Source organism: Carassius gibelio, chromosome A7, assembly GCF_023724105.1.
Source record: "Carassius gibelio isolate Cgi1373 ecotype wild population from Czech Republic chromosome A7, carGib1.2-hapl.c, whole genome shotgun sequence".
Classification (NCBI taxonomy): Eukaryota; Metazoa; Chordata; class Actinopteri; order Cypriniformes; family Cyprinidae; genus Carassius; species Carassius gibelio.
This window is the reverse complement of record NC_068377.1, coordinates 38,730,124-38,747,818: the sequence shown is the minus strand read 5'-3', so window position 1 is coordinate 38,747,818 and position 17,695 is coordinate 38,730,124. Positions and strand designations below refer to the sequence as shown.

At 36.2% G+C, this 17,695-nt stretch overlaps 1 protein-coding gene and 1 long non-coding RNA gene across 3 annotated transcripts in view; one reads left to right on the top strand and one right to left on the bottom strand.

Annotated features, from left to right (window-relative positions):
• Nucleotides 1-17,695, bottom strand: part of LOC128017799 (protein NDRG2) — a 30,832-nt gene that overhangs the window by 9,291 nt on the left and 3,846 nt on the right. Inside the window, exons 2-4 of the mRNA XM_052603359.1 lie at nt 8,743-8,835; nt 7,858-7,899; nt 7,532-7,637 (exon numbers count right to left, since the gene is read on the bottom strand). Of these exons, the coding sequence (XP_052459319.1) occupies nt 7,532-7,637; nt 7,858-7,899; nt 8,743-8,817 (223 nt within the window). The 5' untranslated portion in view covers nt 8,818-8,835. The remainder of the gene's footprint in view (nt 1-7,531; nt 7,638-7,857; nt 7,900-8,742; nt 8,836-17,695) is intronic.
• Nucleotides 106-5,424, top strand: LOC128017825 (uncharacterized). Of its 2 annotated transcripts, none has more exons than XR_008184522.1 (3): nt 106-344; nt 2,367-3,692; nt 4,660-5,424. It is a non-coding gene; the product is annotated as an uncharacterized LOC128017825 (long non-coding RNA). The 2 variants fall into 2 exon arrangements; XR_008184521.1 differs by having other exon boundaries at nt 107-344; nt 4,678-5,423.

Sequence of the window (17,695 nt, the reverse complement as noted above, 5' to 3'; positions counted from 1 at the left end):
CTTCTAGCTAATACAGCAGTAGATGTCTCATGTGTTTATGTGTTGCACTTAGTCTCAGTTTGGACGCTGAACACACTCATCAAGTGCTAACCACATGGAGGAAGTGTGAAGAGCTCATGTCCTTCAGCATGATGAGCTGAGCTGACTCTAAACCATCTATATTATTATTAGATACAGCAACATTCATGCTGAAAGAAATGTTTTAGTGGGGGATTTCCAAGAAACTGTGTGTATTTTCACACCTGCCTCTTTTCACATCAATAAATATCAGTCCAGTGAGCGTCTCAGACACTTTCAGATCTTCCAGACTCTTTCATTCACACCAGCTCAAGAACAACACAAAGGTAAATCTGCATTCAGTACAAATGACTAAAACACTGAAAAAAAAGGATATAATCTATAGTTGTTTTATTAATGTACTTTAATAAAGTCTTGAACAAATATCATTATTTTGAGCTGGTCGTCTGAAGTAACTGGTCGAGCGGATTCACAGATCAAAATGAATCAAACTTTAGTTCAGAGTTGAAAAACAACCAAACAAAAAAGTTAGAACAACTATCAAAGTCGATTACCAAGGACTCTGACGAGTGATTTTCTGACATAATGCACATGCATGTTATCACCAAGGACTTGATGCGCAATGCTAGCTTATTTAATAATAATCAAAACGACTGAAAATATGCATATTCTTTTTATTAAACAGACCTATTTTTTTTTTATTTTTGCAATTATTGTGCATACAGATTATTGATACAGATTATTATATATTATATGACATGCCAAACACACCCGTGTTTGTGCATGTTTGTCCGTAACACATGCCGTAAGTGCAAGGTTTTATGAAACGTATTCAAGATGTATTATATTGGTTTGTCATATCCGACACGAAGGATCAGCGAATGAAACAGCGAACATCATTAACTTGAATGAAAGACAATAATCTGCAATATGCATTCACACAAATAACTTTATTCGAATGTTTCAGTGATATAATAATACTGAGAAAATAAATGCTTAGTGATGTCAACCCTGATAGCACACGTACATCTCGGAGATGTCTATTTGAGTGTTTGCTCATCTGTAATACGTCTATAGCACGTTTCCTATCAGATGTTAAACAGGTTTATATGATGTTTTTAAGATGTTTATGATTTAGAATGAATCTAAAACTGAAATCTTAGAGACATCTATCAAAAGTTTGTCCAGAGCAGACGCTTTCCAGATGAAGCCATCTTTAACAGACGTCTTGCAGAACTACGCGTGCTTTGCAATCTTGCATGAACTGATGAATATATATATATATATATATTTTTTTTTACCAGTTAATTGAACCGAACTGTCAGAAAGAACTGGTTTACCAGAATTAGCATCACCACTGTAATGTTGTCCATGTTTGTTTACTTGGTAATCATGTATTTTCCTAAGGAAGCCCCTTTCCGCCACTGAATACAAGATAAAACAAGGAAATTTTGACTTTTTATCACAATATTCTGACGATTTTATTTTTTATTTCAAGTTCATATCTTGGAATTCTGACTTTATAACACAAAACTGTGAGTAATTAAGTCAAAATTGCGATTTATAAAGTCAGAATTGCAAGATATAAACTCGCAGTGCTGTCTTTTTTTTAACCAGCAAGTTTACAGTATATCTCACAATTCTGACTTTATAACTCGCAATTATAAGAAATAAAGTCACAATTGCAAGATATAGTCACAATTCAGATGTTTTATTTTATTTCTTGCATTTGCAAGTTTATATCTCCCAATTGTGAGTTATGAAGTCAGAATTGTGAGGTAAAAAGTCCCCATTAACCTTTTTTTTTTTTTTTTTTTTTATTAAGTAGCGAAACAGGCTTCGATATTTTTCAGTCTGACACATGTAAAGTTGAATACTTATTTATTTGTTCATGTAAAATATACCTAGTGTTAAAATGAAGAAATGGCTAGGTAATGTGATTCTGTACACTTGTAGTATGTTGCGGGGACTGGAGGTGAGGATCTACGTGCAGATATTTTAATTAGTGATGAAATAAACAAAGAACAAGAAACAATGAGAACAGAAACACAAGCAGAGCGGGAACAATACTGTTAACAACTCACAAAGCACAAGAGAAACACGAGGGCTATATATGAAGACTTCAGATGCAAAAACATCCAAGTTTGTCTGAGATTGTTCTTTTACATGAGCATTTTTATCATGCTCCTATGAGAATAGCAATGGGTGACTGGTTAATAAGGCTTTCAAATGACCTAAACAGTCAATAATTAAGATGACTTGATAGAGTAACTTCCCCAACACATCTCGCTTTTGATGTTTGCTCTCTTACTCGATGTCTAACTAAATGTTCTTTCTCTTGTTGTTAGGATGAGATCAGAGGCTCTTCTCTCGCTCCTCTTCATTCTGGCTCTGAGTGACGCAGCGGATCGACAGAACAACGACCGATACGCTGAGTTCAAGAAAAAACATATTCTCCCATCTGGTTTCCAAACTGATGATGAAAATGCTTGGGAGAAACACCTAATGAACAATGGTCTCTGTGGTAGGACTCCAGTACAATCCTTCATTAATGACAGTGAAGAAAATATAAAACAAATCTGCAAAAGCTCTGGTACTAAAACAAAAGATAACTATTACAAAAGTAATAATCTCTTCCAAGTGTTCAATATTAAAAGTGAAAACAGTACACCAAAGATGTTAGAATTGGGGTGCAAATTCAGATGTACTACAGCCAAATATCATGTAATTGTTGAATGCGATAAAGACCTGCATGTACCTGTGCACTTTCATGACCAACACATTGAAAAGAACAAGAAGCCATACCCTTGCTATTATACAGCATGATTTGATTTTATCACAGTGGGGCTTGAAATGCTGCATTCATTAAAAATGTTGCTATGCCACATGCATGCTTAAGTGATATAATTCAAGAAATGTTTCCGATTTATTTGCATTACGCAGTATTATAAAATGAACTGATCAAATGTATGGCTCGAAAGCAATGTCGCTTTGAATAAAATCTCCCAAATGCATGAATGCATCTGTTCTTTTGTGAAATCATTCTGATTATCTTTGAGAAACAAGCTATGCTTTTCATTTCTTCATCACGTCCGAAGTCTCATTCTGTCAGACCCGCACAACTTCTCACATGTGGCTTTTCATAAAAACACATCACTTCAATTTATTTTAATGTGAATTTCCTAAAGGCAGAATCTCAAAGAAGCATAAATGCCAATACATTTTGCATAACGGAAAGAAGCAAAAACAATCAAGAGTGCATTTCCACTCTTGCTTCTTTTCAACCTTATCCACATCAGTCCTTTAATTCACACGAGCTCAAGAACAACACAAGAGTAAATCTGAATTCAGTACAAATGTGGTTAAAACGTAAACAGTTTAGATAATGAAGGATCTTAAATATATATATAATATGCATCTGATAAGTTTGACTATAATTTTATTATAGTACCATATAGTTCAGTATTTTGCTAAGGACCCTTTGCATCAAGATATGAAGCTTCTTTTAAAAGCTTTAGTTTGAGTTAGACCGTGCGGTAAATGCTGACGTCAAACACACAAACGATTCACATGGGAAGAAACCTTGTTAAAGCAACTTCACACGCTCTTATTCTTTCACAGCACACAATACTGAAGAGCAAGAGACTCATCTAGACAGTCGCTCTAATGAACAGGTAAACACACATCATTCTCTGACTTTGGTTTATGTTATGTTGTATTAATATGCTCAGATATACTCCGATACCGGTTTTATGTATGATGTGAATATGTATGGTCATAAGGATTGTAATTAGTTAAAAAAATCTGTAAAATATGTTTAGCAGTGAAACACTGGTGATGTGTTAGTACTAATTAACTATTAAAATAATGACTTTTCTGAACCAAACAGACCAGAATCCAAATTCTTCACCACTTTGAATTTTGTTGAATATGACTTTTTCTAAACTCGCCGTACCGCTTAAGTATGATGTGTTATAAATTTATCTAAGATCATCTTCGACTATGCTGAAGAAAAAAAATAAATCATCATGCCAAAGTTAAAAACATGATATTTGCTATTGATCATAGTTAGCGTAGCATAAGCTTACAGAAGCAATGTGATGATTTACTGGCAATAATGAATAAATATGGTATAAACCATAATGAACGGAAAAACATTTTATCACTGGAATATATGATATGATATGATATGATATGATATGATATGATATGATATGATATGATATTATTTTCTATCATATTGTATTATATTGGAAACTGTATTTCTATGAGTATTGAGATTTTTCAAGGTCAATCATAAACCATATTGTCCAATTTTCAACAAAACAAGAAGAGATTCACCGATTTTCACAAATGTTGTGAAAAGATGATTGTAAAATATCAACAAATTTGAATCACTTCCATAAAGCCCTGAGAATATAACATGTACATCTTGTCTTTTGTAAATGTGCTACATACATAAGAAACGTTATGAAGCTATGAATACTGGTCTTTGAGACTAGAATGAATTGAGGAACCAGTCTACGTATGTGAATGATATTGGTGTGTTTGGCCACATAACTGCTTTTTTGGCTTTATTGTATGGTTTGTGTTTGCTCTATTTTTAACTCTTTTAACTAACTGTGAATCTCTAAATGTCAGTCACTTTCCTGTTTCCAGGATGAGAGCGGTGGTTTTGCTCTTGCTCTCTTTCACACTCAGTGATGGACTGAATAATGTCAGTTTCAGCAACGATCAACTGGAGATGTTTTCAGACATTTCTTCTAACTGGGCACATCCCTGCCAGAGATCTCAGAATAACAACGCATATAATCATTTTAAACAGAGACACATTCTCTCGCGTCAGTTCAACACCAGACGGACAAGCGCCTGGGCAGATTATCTCACGAGAACGAATCTTTGCGGCAGAACTACTACTATACAATCCTTCCTCCATAAAAACGACATCAATAGCATTAAGAGAATCTGCAACGGACGAGGCGTCAGAGACAGAGGAAACTTGTGCATCAGTAGGAGAAGATTCACAGTGTACATTGTTGAAAGCTTTTTGAGAAATGGACGTTGTGAAGTTAATAGACTTCATCATGGTGAATATTACGTGGTTGTTGCTTGTGAGGTCATTGAAAACCGATGTTTGCCTGTGCACTACGAGAGACAACGTAACACTGGTCCGCCCCGAAGAGGTCAGATCTGCAGACCACAGGCAGAGTTTTCTCAAGCACCGAGTAGACATCTTTATTAATTATATTTTTCCTATGATACACGCATGTTTAAACTGGATGTGATTCCAGAGGCTTCTCAATGAAAGATTTCTTAATAAAGAACAATATGGTGTTATGATCAAATGTGCAGCTTTTAAATGTAGTGTAAATCTCTTTAAATAAAAGCACCTGTCAAATTCATTAATGTATCTGTTCTTTTGTGAAATCACGTCTCTTTGTTTTCTAGGGCAGAATCTCAAATAAATACACATATACACACACACACACACACATACGTGCTGGTCGTATAATTAGAATATCATCAAAAAAGTTGATTTCACTAATTCCATTCAAAAAGTGAAACTTGTATATTATATGAATTCATTACACACAGACTGATGTTATGAGAGACCAGGTTGCTCTGATAGTGGCCTTCAGCTCTTCTGCATTCTTGATTCTGGTATATTCTGGAATATATATATTCCTCTTCACAATAGCCCATAGATTTTCTATTGGGTTAAGGTCAGGCGAGTTTGCTGGCCAATTAAGAACAGGGATACCATGGTCCTTAAACCAGGTACTGGAAGCTTTGGCACTGTGTGTAGGTGTCAAGTCCTGTTGGAAAATGAAATGCTCTAAAACTTCCTGGTACACGTGTTGACCTTTCACCTCAGAAAACACAGTGGACCAACACCAGCAGATGACATGGCCCCACAAACCATCACTGACTGTGGAAACTTTACACTGGACCTCAAGCAATGTGGATTGTGTGCCTCTCCTGTCTTCCTCCGGACCCTGATCTCCATGTGTAATGAATGAATATAATATACAAGTTTCACTTGTTGAATGGAATTGGTGAAATAAGTCATCTTTTTTGATGATATTCTAATTATATGACCAGCACCTGTATATATATATATATATATATACCTGTACATACATATTTTGTTTGACTAGGAATTATGCTGAAATGCATCACAGAAATAAATTACAGTTTAGCAGATATTCACTTAGAAAACTTGTAATAATATTTAATTTTTATGAGATAAATGCAGCCCTGGTGAGCAGAAGAGCAGAAGAGACTTAGTTTTAAAAACAGCTTCAACAGTTGTGTTTGTTACACTGGAGCAAATGCTGGTGTCAATGTTGTAAAAACAGTTTCACACTTGTTTTTGACAGCACAACATATTGAAGCATTTCTGTCAGGAAAGATGCACATTCAAGGATTGCAGTGTAATTCTCAAAAACTAAACAGGCAAATTAACATTATTCTGTGACTTTGTTGCATATAATGAACTCAAATTCTGTGATTTTGTTTTTGAAAATGTACTTTAATTCACATTTGTCAAACTTTAATCTGATATTTTATAAATATGTATCACATCATCTTTAGGCTTTGCTAATAAATCTATTTAAAATGTTAAAAACCTCAAATTCAAAACATAAAAATATTTTTTGTTATACAACATAAAACTTGTTTTTGCCTTGAACTTGCAGAAGCAAATTGGAAACAGTGCCCCCTACTTGCTGTGGTGAATACATATAAACAACCTGACTTTAAATTCACTGTTCTTCTCGTGATTTCGATGAAGTTGTCAAGGTCAATCATAAACCTTACTACTATATTAAACTGATACTTTTATCACATCTAATCTCCAAACAGACCAACCTAAGGAAATGATTTTCTTTCCAAAATAAAAATTCACACACACACACACACATGATCTTCAGAAATCATAATAATTTGCTGCTGAGTTATTGATGCTGAAAGCCTATTTTGCTGCTTAATATTTTTAGAAAACCATAATACTTTCAAATGTTTAGTGTAAGTAAGTTTTTTAAATAAGAAATTAATAATTTTATTCAGCAAGGATGCATTAAAGTGCACATAAAGTGACATTAAATGATAAAGTGACATTTACAATTGTACAAAAGATCCCCATTTCAAATAAATGCTCTTCTTTAATTCAGAAAAATACTGTATTATGATCAAATACATTTAGCCATGATGAGCAAAAGAAGAGAAATGCTCAAAGATTTGAAAGAATCGCAAAGGGAACATTATATTTAGGGCATCGACATTTTTTAAAAGAAACCCTTGGTTTAAAATGTCCATTGGTCAAGAAGGTTCCCTAAAATCTTTGTTTACTGGTTTGAAGAAATGATTTCTGTTTATTACTGCTTTCTGTTAAAAGTGTAATTATGAGAACAACAACAATTTTTTTTTACATGCTTTTAAAGCTTGTTTTATATATTTTAAAAATTGTTGTTTTTTCCTTTGTATGAATATAATGTGTTTGAGAGTGACTTACTGTCCATGCCCACATCATGGAAGGTCAGAATGGCCGGTCTGCGGACGTTTCCAGCGCCGTGAACCGTGACGTGCAGCACGCCGTGAGACGTCTCCACAGTGTGTTCCTGCACAGACACAGCACGAGGTCAGCCTTTAATAAAATCATGCTTTTGCATAACTGCTGAAAGATGAAGGAACAGCTGACATGACAAGTGTGACCTCCTAAACCAGACCCAAACCTGACTTTAACAAACAGCTACTGATATACATCATAGACAGTAAAAATGGTGAATGGTGTTTAAAATGAAAACATGCATGTCCATTACCAGCACATTAGTGACTCACCTGGCCATGATCCAGAAGTATCCGGGCTGCGATCTCCACGTCCTGCATCAAATCAATCACACAATCTCAATATCTCCGTTTACTCTGCATCTCCACAAAAACTCAGTTCCAGTTCAAAGAAACAGCTTGCAGATTACTGAATACACAATTATTTAACAAACCCATGCATATAATTGTTATGTATTAAAACAAATAAAAAAGGAAATAAAATAAAATAATGAATAAAATGATACAGTGCAATCAATAAAAAGTAACAAAAAAATTAAAATAAAATAAAAAATCAATAAGCCTCTTAAAGGTGTGCATTAACATGATTTTACCACGTTTTGAAAAACTAAGATAAAGTATCAGTTTCACAGCCTTAACTGGTCAGGTTTTTATCAAACTGTGCCAACGATTATATGAAAAAAATACAGTCTCTGAAACAACTGTGCTGTTTTTCATATAAACTAATTGACATGCAAAATATGTTTAATCATCTTTCAGTGTGCACCTGTGGGATTTTTCCACCTGTTTTATAGTCAAGCAGCAAGTGAAAATCACACTCTCGTCAGAAACACACACGACCTGAGCAATCGTTCAGGTCTGAAACACAAGAGTGTGTGCTCGTGTGTTTAGCAAACATCACTGATACAGAAATAACAGCTCATTCATGTTAGTGCAGGCTCTCTGAAAGCCAAGCAGCGTTGAAATTGTGTGCATTAATGCAGATCTCTCGAGCTGTTTCATGATCATCAGTTAGTGTGAATTATCCAAACAAATCATGATCCCAGGGTTTTTTAGACACTATACTGTACTTGAGTATGTTGAGTGTCTTCAAACATGCAGCAGGTGGCAGCAGAAGGTAAGTGTGTGTGTGTGTGTGTGTGTGTTTGTGTGTCTGACCTTCACAGCGTCCGATTGACCCGGCAGTAAAGGCTTCTCCTCTGTGATGGAGATATCCTGCATTTCAGTCGTCATGGTGATCGTTACTATGTCCTGAAACAGAAGAATGCATCAAAAACACTGTCACAAAAAACAGCCGCTTAACAACGAGAACACACACACACACAGAGACACACACACACACACACACACAGAGAGAGACACACACACACACACACACACACACACAGAGACACACACACAGAGAGAGACACACACACACACACACACACACAGAGAGAGAGAGAGACACACACACACACACACACACACACACACACACAGAGACACAGACACACACACACACACAGACACAGAGACACAGACACACACACACACACACACACACACACACACAGAGACACAGACACAGACACACACACACACACACACACACACACACACACACACACACAAGTATTCCGGCGGGACCATCACGACTCTGCTGGGCTTTACTGAACTTAATTAGAAATTACAGCAAGAACAAATGAACACAGAGAGACAGATGATGAGAAACTCAACTGCAGTGCCACCAGAAATATGTTCTTTTAACAAACCTGTTCCATTATGACAACATTATGAACGTCCAGGTCTTTTAGTTTTGTTGTGCTAATGTGAAGACCAGATAACTGTCTACGATCTTTACTGGAGAACGGTGATTCACTGAGAGGAGGAATCATTTTCAATATGTCTCCACCACATCGTTTTTTTAATGAAACAGAAAGAGACCAATGTGTAAAGTGACTAAGCCTCAAACACAGAGAGAACTGTGCTTATACTGTCTCTGAACCACGTTATACTAGACCACAATAGAAAAAATAATAATCAAAAGAGTTTTTTGCAAGTGATTGTACACAAATGGTTTAGAGCTAAATCAAATTACTTTCCAAAATGAATTACCAAACACACTTGATCGCTTCAAACAAAGGTCTGAAACCACAACCCGAGTGAATACAGCAACACCAGACCAACACAGCAAAGCTTTCTTCCACAGAAGTGCTCCAATCATCAGTCCTGCTCAGTGTAGACTCATATAAACCTGCATGCAGCACATCTGACTTTAGCAATTCATCAATATAGGGGAAAAAACACTCTTCTGTGGGGTTTTTAAAGTGCGTAATGTTGCTTCTTCATGCTTTATATGCCTATAAAGCTGCAAGTTTGTTCTGACGTGCCATCAGTGTGTGTGTGTGTGTGTGTGTGTGTGTGTGTGCGTGCGTGTGTGTGTGTGTGTGTGTGTGTGTGTGTGTGTGTGTGTGTGTGTGTGTGTGTGTGCAGGCCTCAGGGGGCCGTTTCTCCTTCTCTGTGGTTTAACCAGGAAGGATCAGGCTCCACAGCAGCCCTGTCTCTGTCCAATCGCTGTCTCTCGTCTGAGTTGGTCTGTGGATTCACACGGATGCATCATCATGCACATGCTAAAAATACTCCTGATGGAGAACAACCCTCGCCAGTGCACTTTCACAAACACAACACAGCTTTTCACCAACTGTGAGAGCTGTGACAAATTAAAGACCTCCCAGGAGGAAAATCCATTACAGTCCATTAACCCCACGCTGGGAAAAATACAGTACAAGACCACGAGAAGACGAGAAGACTTACTGTGAGTTACAGGGTGGTGATAACCCTTTAAAGATGCAAAGTGTTATTGTGTGAAAAAAAGTGACCCTCCAAGGATTTTATAACTTCTTTACATATTTTTTATGAATAAAAGTAAAAGTAAAAGAAAACACAAAACATACTGCCTATGTGTAAAAGACTGGAAGAGAAAAAAGGATATTAAATTCTAAATAAAATTATATTTTAAGTGTATTTGAAGTACTTAAATATGCATGAGTAATTGTATAAATAAAGTCAAATTAAAAGTTTTACTTTAAAGTAAATGTTACATTGTATAGTAAAAAAACTGTACTTGCAGACAGTATAATATTAATGAAATTAAATGTGACACATCTGTAAAACGACTGCTTTCAAACGTAAGTACATTTTAAATCCTATATTGTTTAAAAACTACCTGCAGAAAATACAATATCAAAGAAATAAAAGCTTACTGTTTCTTAGCACACTTAAGTTCACTTTTAAGTTCAGTCAAATGAAAAGCATAACACTGATGAAATTTAGGGTTACTTAAGTGTACATAAAAAAGAGTTTCTTAACATACTTAAGAACACTTCTAAATAATGTAAAATAATAGGTTTTATATGAAAGTACATTTCAAATTGTATATATATTTTTTAAACTGCACCTGCAGACAATATAATATTAATTAAATAAAAGGTTACTTAAGTGTACTTATAGTTTTATTCATGGCTGTTTCTTAGCACACTTAAGTACAAATTTAAATAATTTAAAAATAAAAGTTTTACCTTAGATTTAATATTTAATCATAATATTTTATAAACATTTTGTCATGCTTTTTCAAACTTATGTTGATGTGTTGGCGAACATACTAAAGCACATGTTAACACTAACTCTATTTTAAAATTAATAGAATTATGAAATTACACATAGTACCACTTAAGTGGTTAGTTGATAAAGTTGAAATAATTTGCATTCAATATACAGGTAAACTACAATAGGTTTTAATTTAACGACAGAAAAAGCAACATTGAGGATAAAATGGAAAAAATGACAGAAAATGTGTGAAATAAAAATGAGCAGCGTAGGAGGATTGAGATGAATCCCATAAAACCTGTTAAGAACATGTCTAGCCCACATCTAGTGATAAAATTAAAAGGTTAAGATTAAAAATAGTAAAATAAGAGTTTATAAATATAAAATATTTTAAATATTAAATATTTAAGTTAGCTAAATAAAATATTTTGCTCAAATAAAATTAAGCCTATTTTTAGGAAGGTTCTAAACTATGTGTCCTTCTTTGAAGAGATAATAAAAAATAAAATAAATAAAAAATGTATTAAAGAAAAAGCAGTGCAGGAAGCTTGAGATGAATCTCACAAAAAACAGTCAAAAATAAATCAGTTACGACTTTGTCACAGAAAAAAAAAATGTGTATGACGTCATACTGCTCAAAAAAGCATTGAGAATAGAAAAATATATTCAGACAATAATCCAATGAGAATTTAAGTGTGAAATATTGTTTAGTCATTATGAAAAATGTTTAAAATATTAAATATGTATTATGCCATTTTAAATAATTTTCATATAACAATGCAATATATATTTTTTTTCTATTTTTCTCTAGTGTTTTTGTGTTGAAATATAACCTGGACATGTTTTCATGAGATTCACCCCCTGAGGACATTGCAGTACAGCGTTTAAACACACAGTGTTGAAGGAATTCAAGCCCTGGCGTCTCATGACTCCAATCAGCAGTGATGAAAACAGCAGAAAATCAAATGATATTTGCTCCTGAAGTGACTGATGGAGCTCATTCAGAGGAATAATGGCATGGAGAGGGAAAGCGGACTGAAAACAGGCCACGAGTCTATTGACGGACTCTAATGGATGATGTGAACGGATCGATACGAACCGCCAGCTGCTCAGTTATGACACACAGCCCGTCTCTCTTCTGGCACCAGTGCAGATCAGACTAATATTATCTGAACATGCAGATATATTCAAATCACACCCAGCACTGCAAAAGACAATCTTCTCAAAGCTGAATGCTTCTCTGTCAGGTTCGTCTTGCTCAGCTCAAACACTTTCAACAAGAACTTTGTGGAAATGCAATCAAAAGATTCAAAAGTTCACATTCCCAGCATGCACTACTCATTTAATTCTATCATGTATGCATTTTTTTTTTTTTTACCAAAACAGGACATTTAAATGAAAAACGTAGACTGAGACCTCAGTATCACACAAAATGCATGTAAGAAGAGCATGCATTTATCTGCACAAAGCACTGGACAGCAAGCACATTTCCTCTGGTTCTGACTGTGCAGCCCAAAGCTGAGGGAAGTTGAGCAACACATCTGAATTTGACACAGATTTCTCTGTTACCAACCATTATGAGACCCGAATAACGTGATTAAGTTGACGAGGAAAGCACAGGGTTAATCAGGTTAATCCTCACATTAGCTGGTGTTTTGACAGAAATGTTGCATAATTATTCTAAATATTATATTGCAATATTCACAATATATTAGAGAATAACGATGTTTATATTTGTATGTTGAATAAAATTCAATGCTTGATTGTGCACTGCATGCAAACTGTGCAAAACACCTTTTGTGGTCAAATGAATATATATATTTTTTTTATTTTATTTTTTATTCACTACGGACGCATTAAACTGCAACATTATTCTGATTTCTGAAGATCATGTGACACTGAAGACTAGAGGAATGATGCTGAAAATACAGCTGCACATCACAGAAATAAATTACAGTTTAACACAGATTCACACAGAACGCACCTTTTTTAAAATAGTAAAAATAATTAAATAATTTTAAATAGTAAAGATATTTCACAATATTACTGTTTTTGCTGTATTTCTGATCAAATAAATGCAGCCTTTGTGAGTAAAAGACTTCTTCATTAACAAATCTGATCAACCCCAAAGTTTTAAATGGTAGTATAACTCCAAACATCAGTGCTAGAGTTTATCCAGACAGAAACAGGTCCCTGCAGAGATCTGTGTGTGTGTCTCGCATGGCCTGTTCAGAAACACCTCTGCTGGCAGACGAGCTGGTGATTCATTCTTCTCTTCTGCAGCTCAATACATGCAGGACATCACACCAAACCTGCTCCAGCTTTCACCCGGAGGAACATGCTCTCGTTCAGTTACATTTAGCTTTACGCTAGAAAAAACTCTGCCAACAGGGTCAGAGAAATAATCTTGTTTCTGCTGCTTTCTTCTGACCCCATGGCAGAGAAGTTTATTCTTGTGCAAAGCTAAATGTAACTGAGCGAGAACATGTTCCTCCGGGTGAACGATGGAGCAGGTTTGGTCATCATTATTACTGAGTATGTCATCATTGTGACATTTTAGCTCCATTTTGTTTGTTTGTTTGTTTTTTGTCTCAATGACTTAATTTTGGCTTTGTATTCTCATAATAATAATGTTTTATTTCATAATTATAATTAATTAATTCATACCAGTTTCTCTTCTTCCTTTCATTGCAAAAACACTTGAAAGAGCTGTGTTCAAACAAGTCTCTACATTTCTCACACACAACAATCTCCTTGACAGCAACCAATCTGGCTTCAGAAGTGGACATTCAACAGAGACTGCCTTGCTCTCAGTTGTTGAAACCCTAAGACTGGCAAGAGCAGAATCCAGATCTTCAGTACTTATCCTGCTTGATCTGTCCGCTGCTTTTGACATGGTTAACCATCAGATCCTCCTGTCAACCCTACTGGCAAAGGGCATCTCAGAAACCACACTTCAGTGGTTTGAGTCTTACCTATCAGATAGGTCCTTCAAAGTATCTTGGAGAGGTGAGGTGTCCAAGTCTCAACATCTAACTACTGGGGTGCCTCAGGGCTCAGTTCTAGGACCTCTTCTCTTCTCTGTCTACATGGCATCATTAGGTTCTGTCATTTAGAAACATGGCTTTTCATACCACTGCTATGCTGATGACACTCAACTCTACCTCTCATTGCATCCTGAATATCCAACGGTAGCTATTCGCATCTCAGCTTGTCTAACAGACATTTCTTCTGTTGTGACTGCACCAAACCAACATCTCAGATGGCATGCTGTGCTGATCTAGGATCAGTGCTGAGCTTGATCTCATTAATGCAGTGCTCAGGGGACAGATGAGAGCCGCTGGAGGGGGTTCAGAGGATACTGAGGGTTTCAATCAGAAGCAGAGGACAGGAAGCTGAAGAGGATTGTACGTCATCGACCCGAACAATGATTCAGCAAGAGCTGAGGATGCTGTGTGTTTACAGGATTACACTGATATGAGCACGGTGTGTGGTTTATACACTGATTATACATGCATTACTGGAGATTCATATTGGGTCAACACAATTTCACCCTTGATTTTGCACAGTTTGCACCATAAAAGTGATTTAGCATCCTGCCAAAAAATAAAAATGAATATAAAAGTCAGTCTTTTTTTGTTTGTGTATATATACGCAATACATACATACATACTATATATTTACTTGGAAAGGGAATTAAGTGATTTTATAATTAAAAGGTTAAACAATCTACACTGCAACAAAATGATGTTCCTACTTTGCATTATTTTTTTTGTTATTTAATATTCTTCAATAAAGGGACATTTACTTGAGAAGCAAAATTATTTAATATAAGAATTCGTATTGTCTGAAAATTTCACAATTTTTGCCAGTAAATTTCAAAAATGTGAACCTGGACCACACAACCAGTCTTAAGTGTCATTTTTTTTTTTTTTATTGTGATTTATACGTCACCTGAAACCTGAATAAATAAGATTTCCATTGACATATGGTTTACTAGTATAGGACAATATTTGGCCAAGATACAACAATCTGAAATTCTGGAATCTGAGGGTGCAAAACAATCTAAATACTGAGAAAATCACCTTTGAAATTGTCCAAATGAGTTCTTAGCAATGCATATTACTAATCAAAAATTAAGTTTTGATAAAGTTATGGTAGGAAGTTTACTAAATATCTTCATGGCACATGATCTTTACTTAATGTCCTAATGATTTTTGGCATAAAAGAAAAATCATTTTGACCCATAAAAAGGTTTTCTGGCAATTGCTACAAATATAGCCAAGAGACTTAAGACTGGTTTTCAGGGTCGCAAATAAAAACAAAGTTAAACAGTAAGTAACACTGGATTAAATCATGTGAAATTAAAACTTGTAAAACATCTTTTTTTTTTTTTTTTTACAAATTTGAAAATTGATAAGATAGTCTCGTTTGGCTAATATAACTAAATAAATAATAATAATCTAAATTAAATGAGTTGAAATAAGAAAAAAAACATATAATAATCTGCCAATGGAGTCAGAAAAAGAAAGATTGTTCAAAGGGAAAACATTTATTTTTATTTTTCTGACCCCACTGGCAGATATTTGCTCTTGCTTTCATCAGAAACTCAGTTCACAGGTTTCTCAGAAAACAAGTCTTTCAGTAGCAAGCTTCTCTAGTAATCTACGGCTTGAGTTTCAGTTTGGTTGTAGGGCAGGACACGTTTAGAGGTTGGCCTGTATTTTTAGGTGCTATGATAAAGGACACTGGGATATGTTGCGACCGCTCTATTCCTGGGCCAGCAGTTGTATGTGGGTGTGGATTACTTTCCTCAAGACTTCAGGACACATGTGACTGCCGAGCACCATGCAAGCCTCGAGCAAAGCTTGGAAACCTTACAAAAACATTACGATAGAGACTGACAAAGTTAAAAACACCTCACAGTCGATCAGGAACACAGTGCACTGAACACTGCATGTAAAGCACACAGAAGGAGTGTTTGGAGGAGCGTCCCTGCTGTAGTGAGCACGGTGTAGTGTGCTGTTTACTGGTGAGTGTGTGCTAACTGAGGGCTATTTCAAGAGTTCAGCCATGTTGGGCAGAGATGCCCTGAGAGACCTCGAGCTGCTTCAGAAAACACCCACAAAGAGTGTGTGTGTGAATAAAACGTCACAATAAATCATTCGAAATAGCACATGCTTGTGTTGGGTGTGGGTTTACTCTGCTTCAGGCACTGTAAACTGTGCTAAAAACTGAGCTATATCTGACTAAACCACAAAAAAAAAAAAGGCCAATATGCTTAAAAATAAGTCCTGCAAAAAATCTATATTTTTTTCAAGTATTAATAATAACCAGTCTCTTCCCATCAGCAGCTGCTCACCGTGGATCTGGGCAGTGTGTGTGTTCATGCTTCTGCTCTTGGCTTCGTCTCTGTGTTTGTTCATCTACAAATTTTGATGACAAAAGAACAGAAACGAGCCACCATGGAGACGCTGAGAGACGCCAAAGCGCTCAATGTTGTGTTGCTGCTCCTTCACTCCTGGTTTCCCTCAGAGATGGGCCGCATTCATCAGAACCAGCTGGAAAAGAGCAGCCAACTATTGCATGTCTGTTCTCTTTTTCTCCAGCAGAATGATGGATGGGAATCTCATCAAATGACTTGCTGATTGTCTCCATCTTTACGGCTCAGTGTGTACTTGTGATTTTTCAGTAAAGCACAATGACTCGGCTCATTACAGAGAATCAAACATCTGACATGATTAAGTGTCCTTGCGTAACTGATGTGCATCATTAAAGAGCCACAAACTCGCTCCTGGAACCACCTTCACGCTGGAGGCTCGTCACCATGTGGAAAAGAACCAGATCTTATTATGCAGATGTAATCTACGGACACAGTCATGAGGATCACTAAAACGCCTCAAACTCCTTCGATTTTGTAAACCCTTGGTTTACCCAGAATTCTGCACCACTTCAGTGTTTTAAAGAAGACCCTGCGTCAAAAAGATTTTCTGTAATTACTTTCACAGCATAACAGTCATGAGACAACTCGTCAAAAACAACATGTGGGCGGAGTCTAATCAGCAGCACATGGCAACACTCCACCAACAGCAACATGTGGGCGGAGTCTAATCAGCAGAACATGGCAACAAATCAGCAGCAACACCAAATCAGCAGCACACTGCAACACTCCGCCAGCAGCAACATGTGGGCGGAGTCTAATCAGCAGCACATGGCAACACTCCGCCAGCAGCAACATGTGGGCGGAGTCAAATCAGCAGCACATGGCAACACTCTGCCAACAGCAACATGTGGGCGGAGTCAAATCAGCAGCACGTGGCAACAGCAACATGTGGGCGGAGTCAAATCAGCAGCACATGGCAACACTCCACCAACAGCAACATGTGGGCGGAGTCAAATCAGCAGCAGATGGCAGCACTCAGCCAACAGCAACATGTGGGCGGAGTCAAATCAGAAGCACATGGCAACACTCCACCAACAGCTAAATGTGGGCGGAGTCTAATCAGCAGCACATGGCAACACT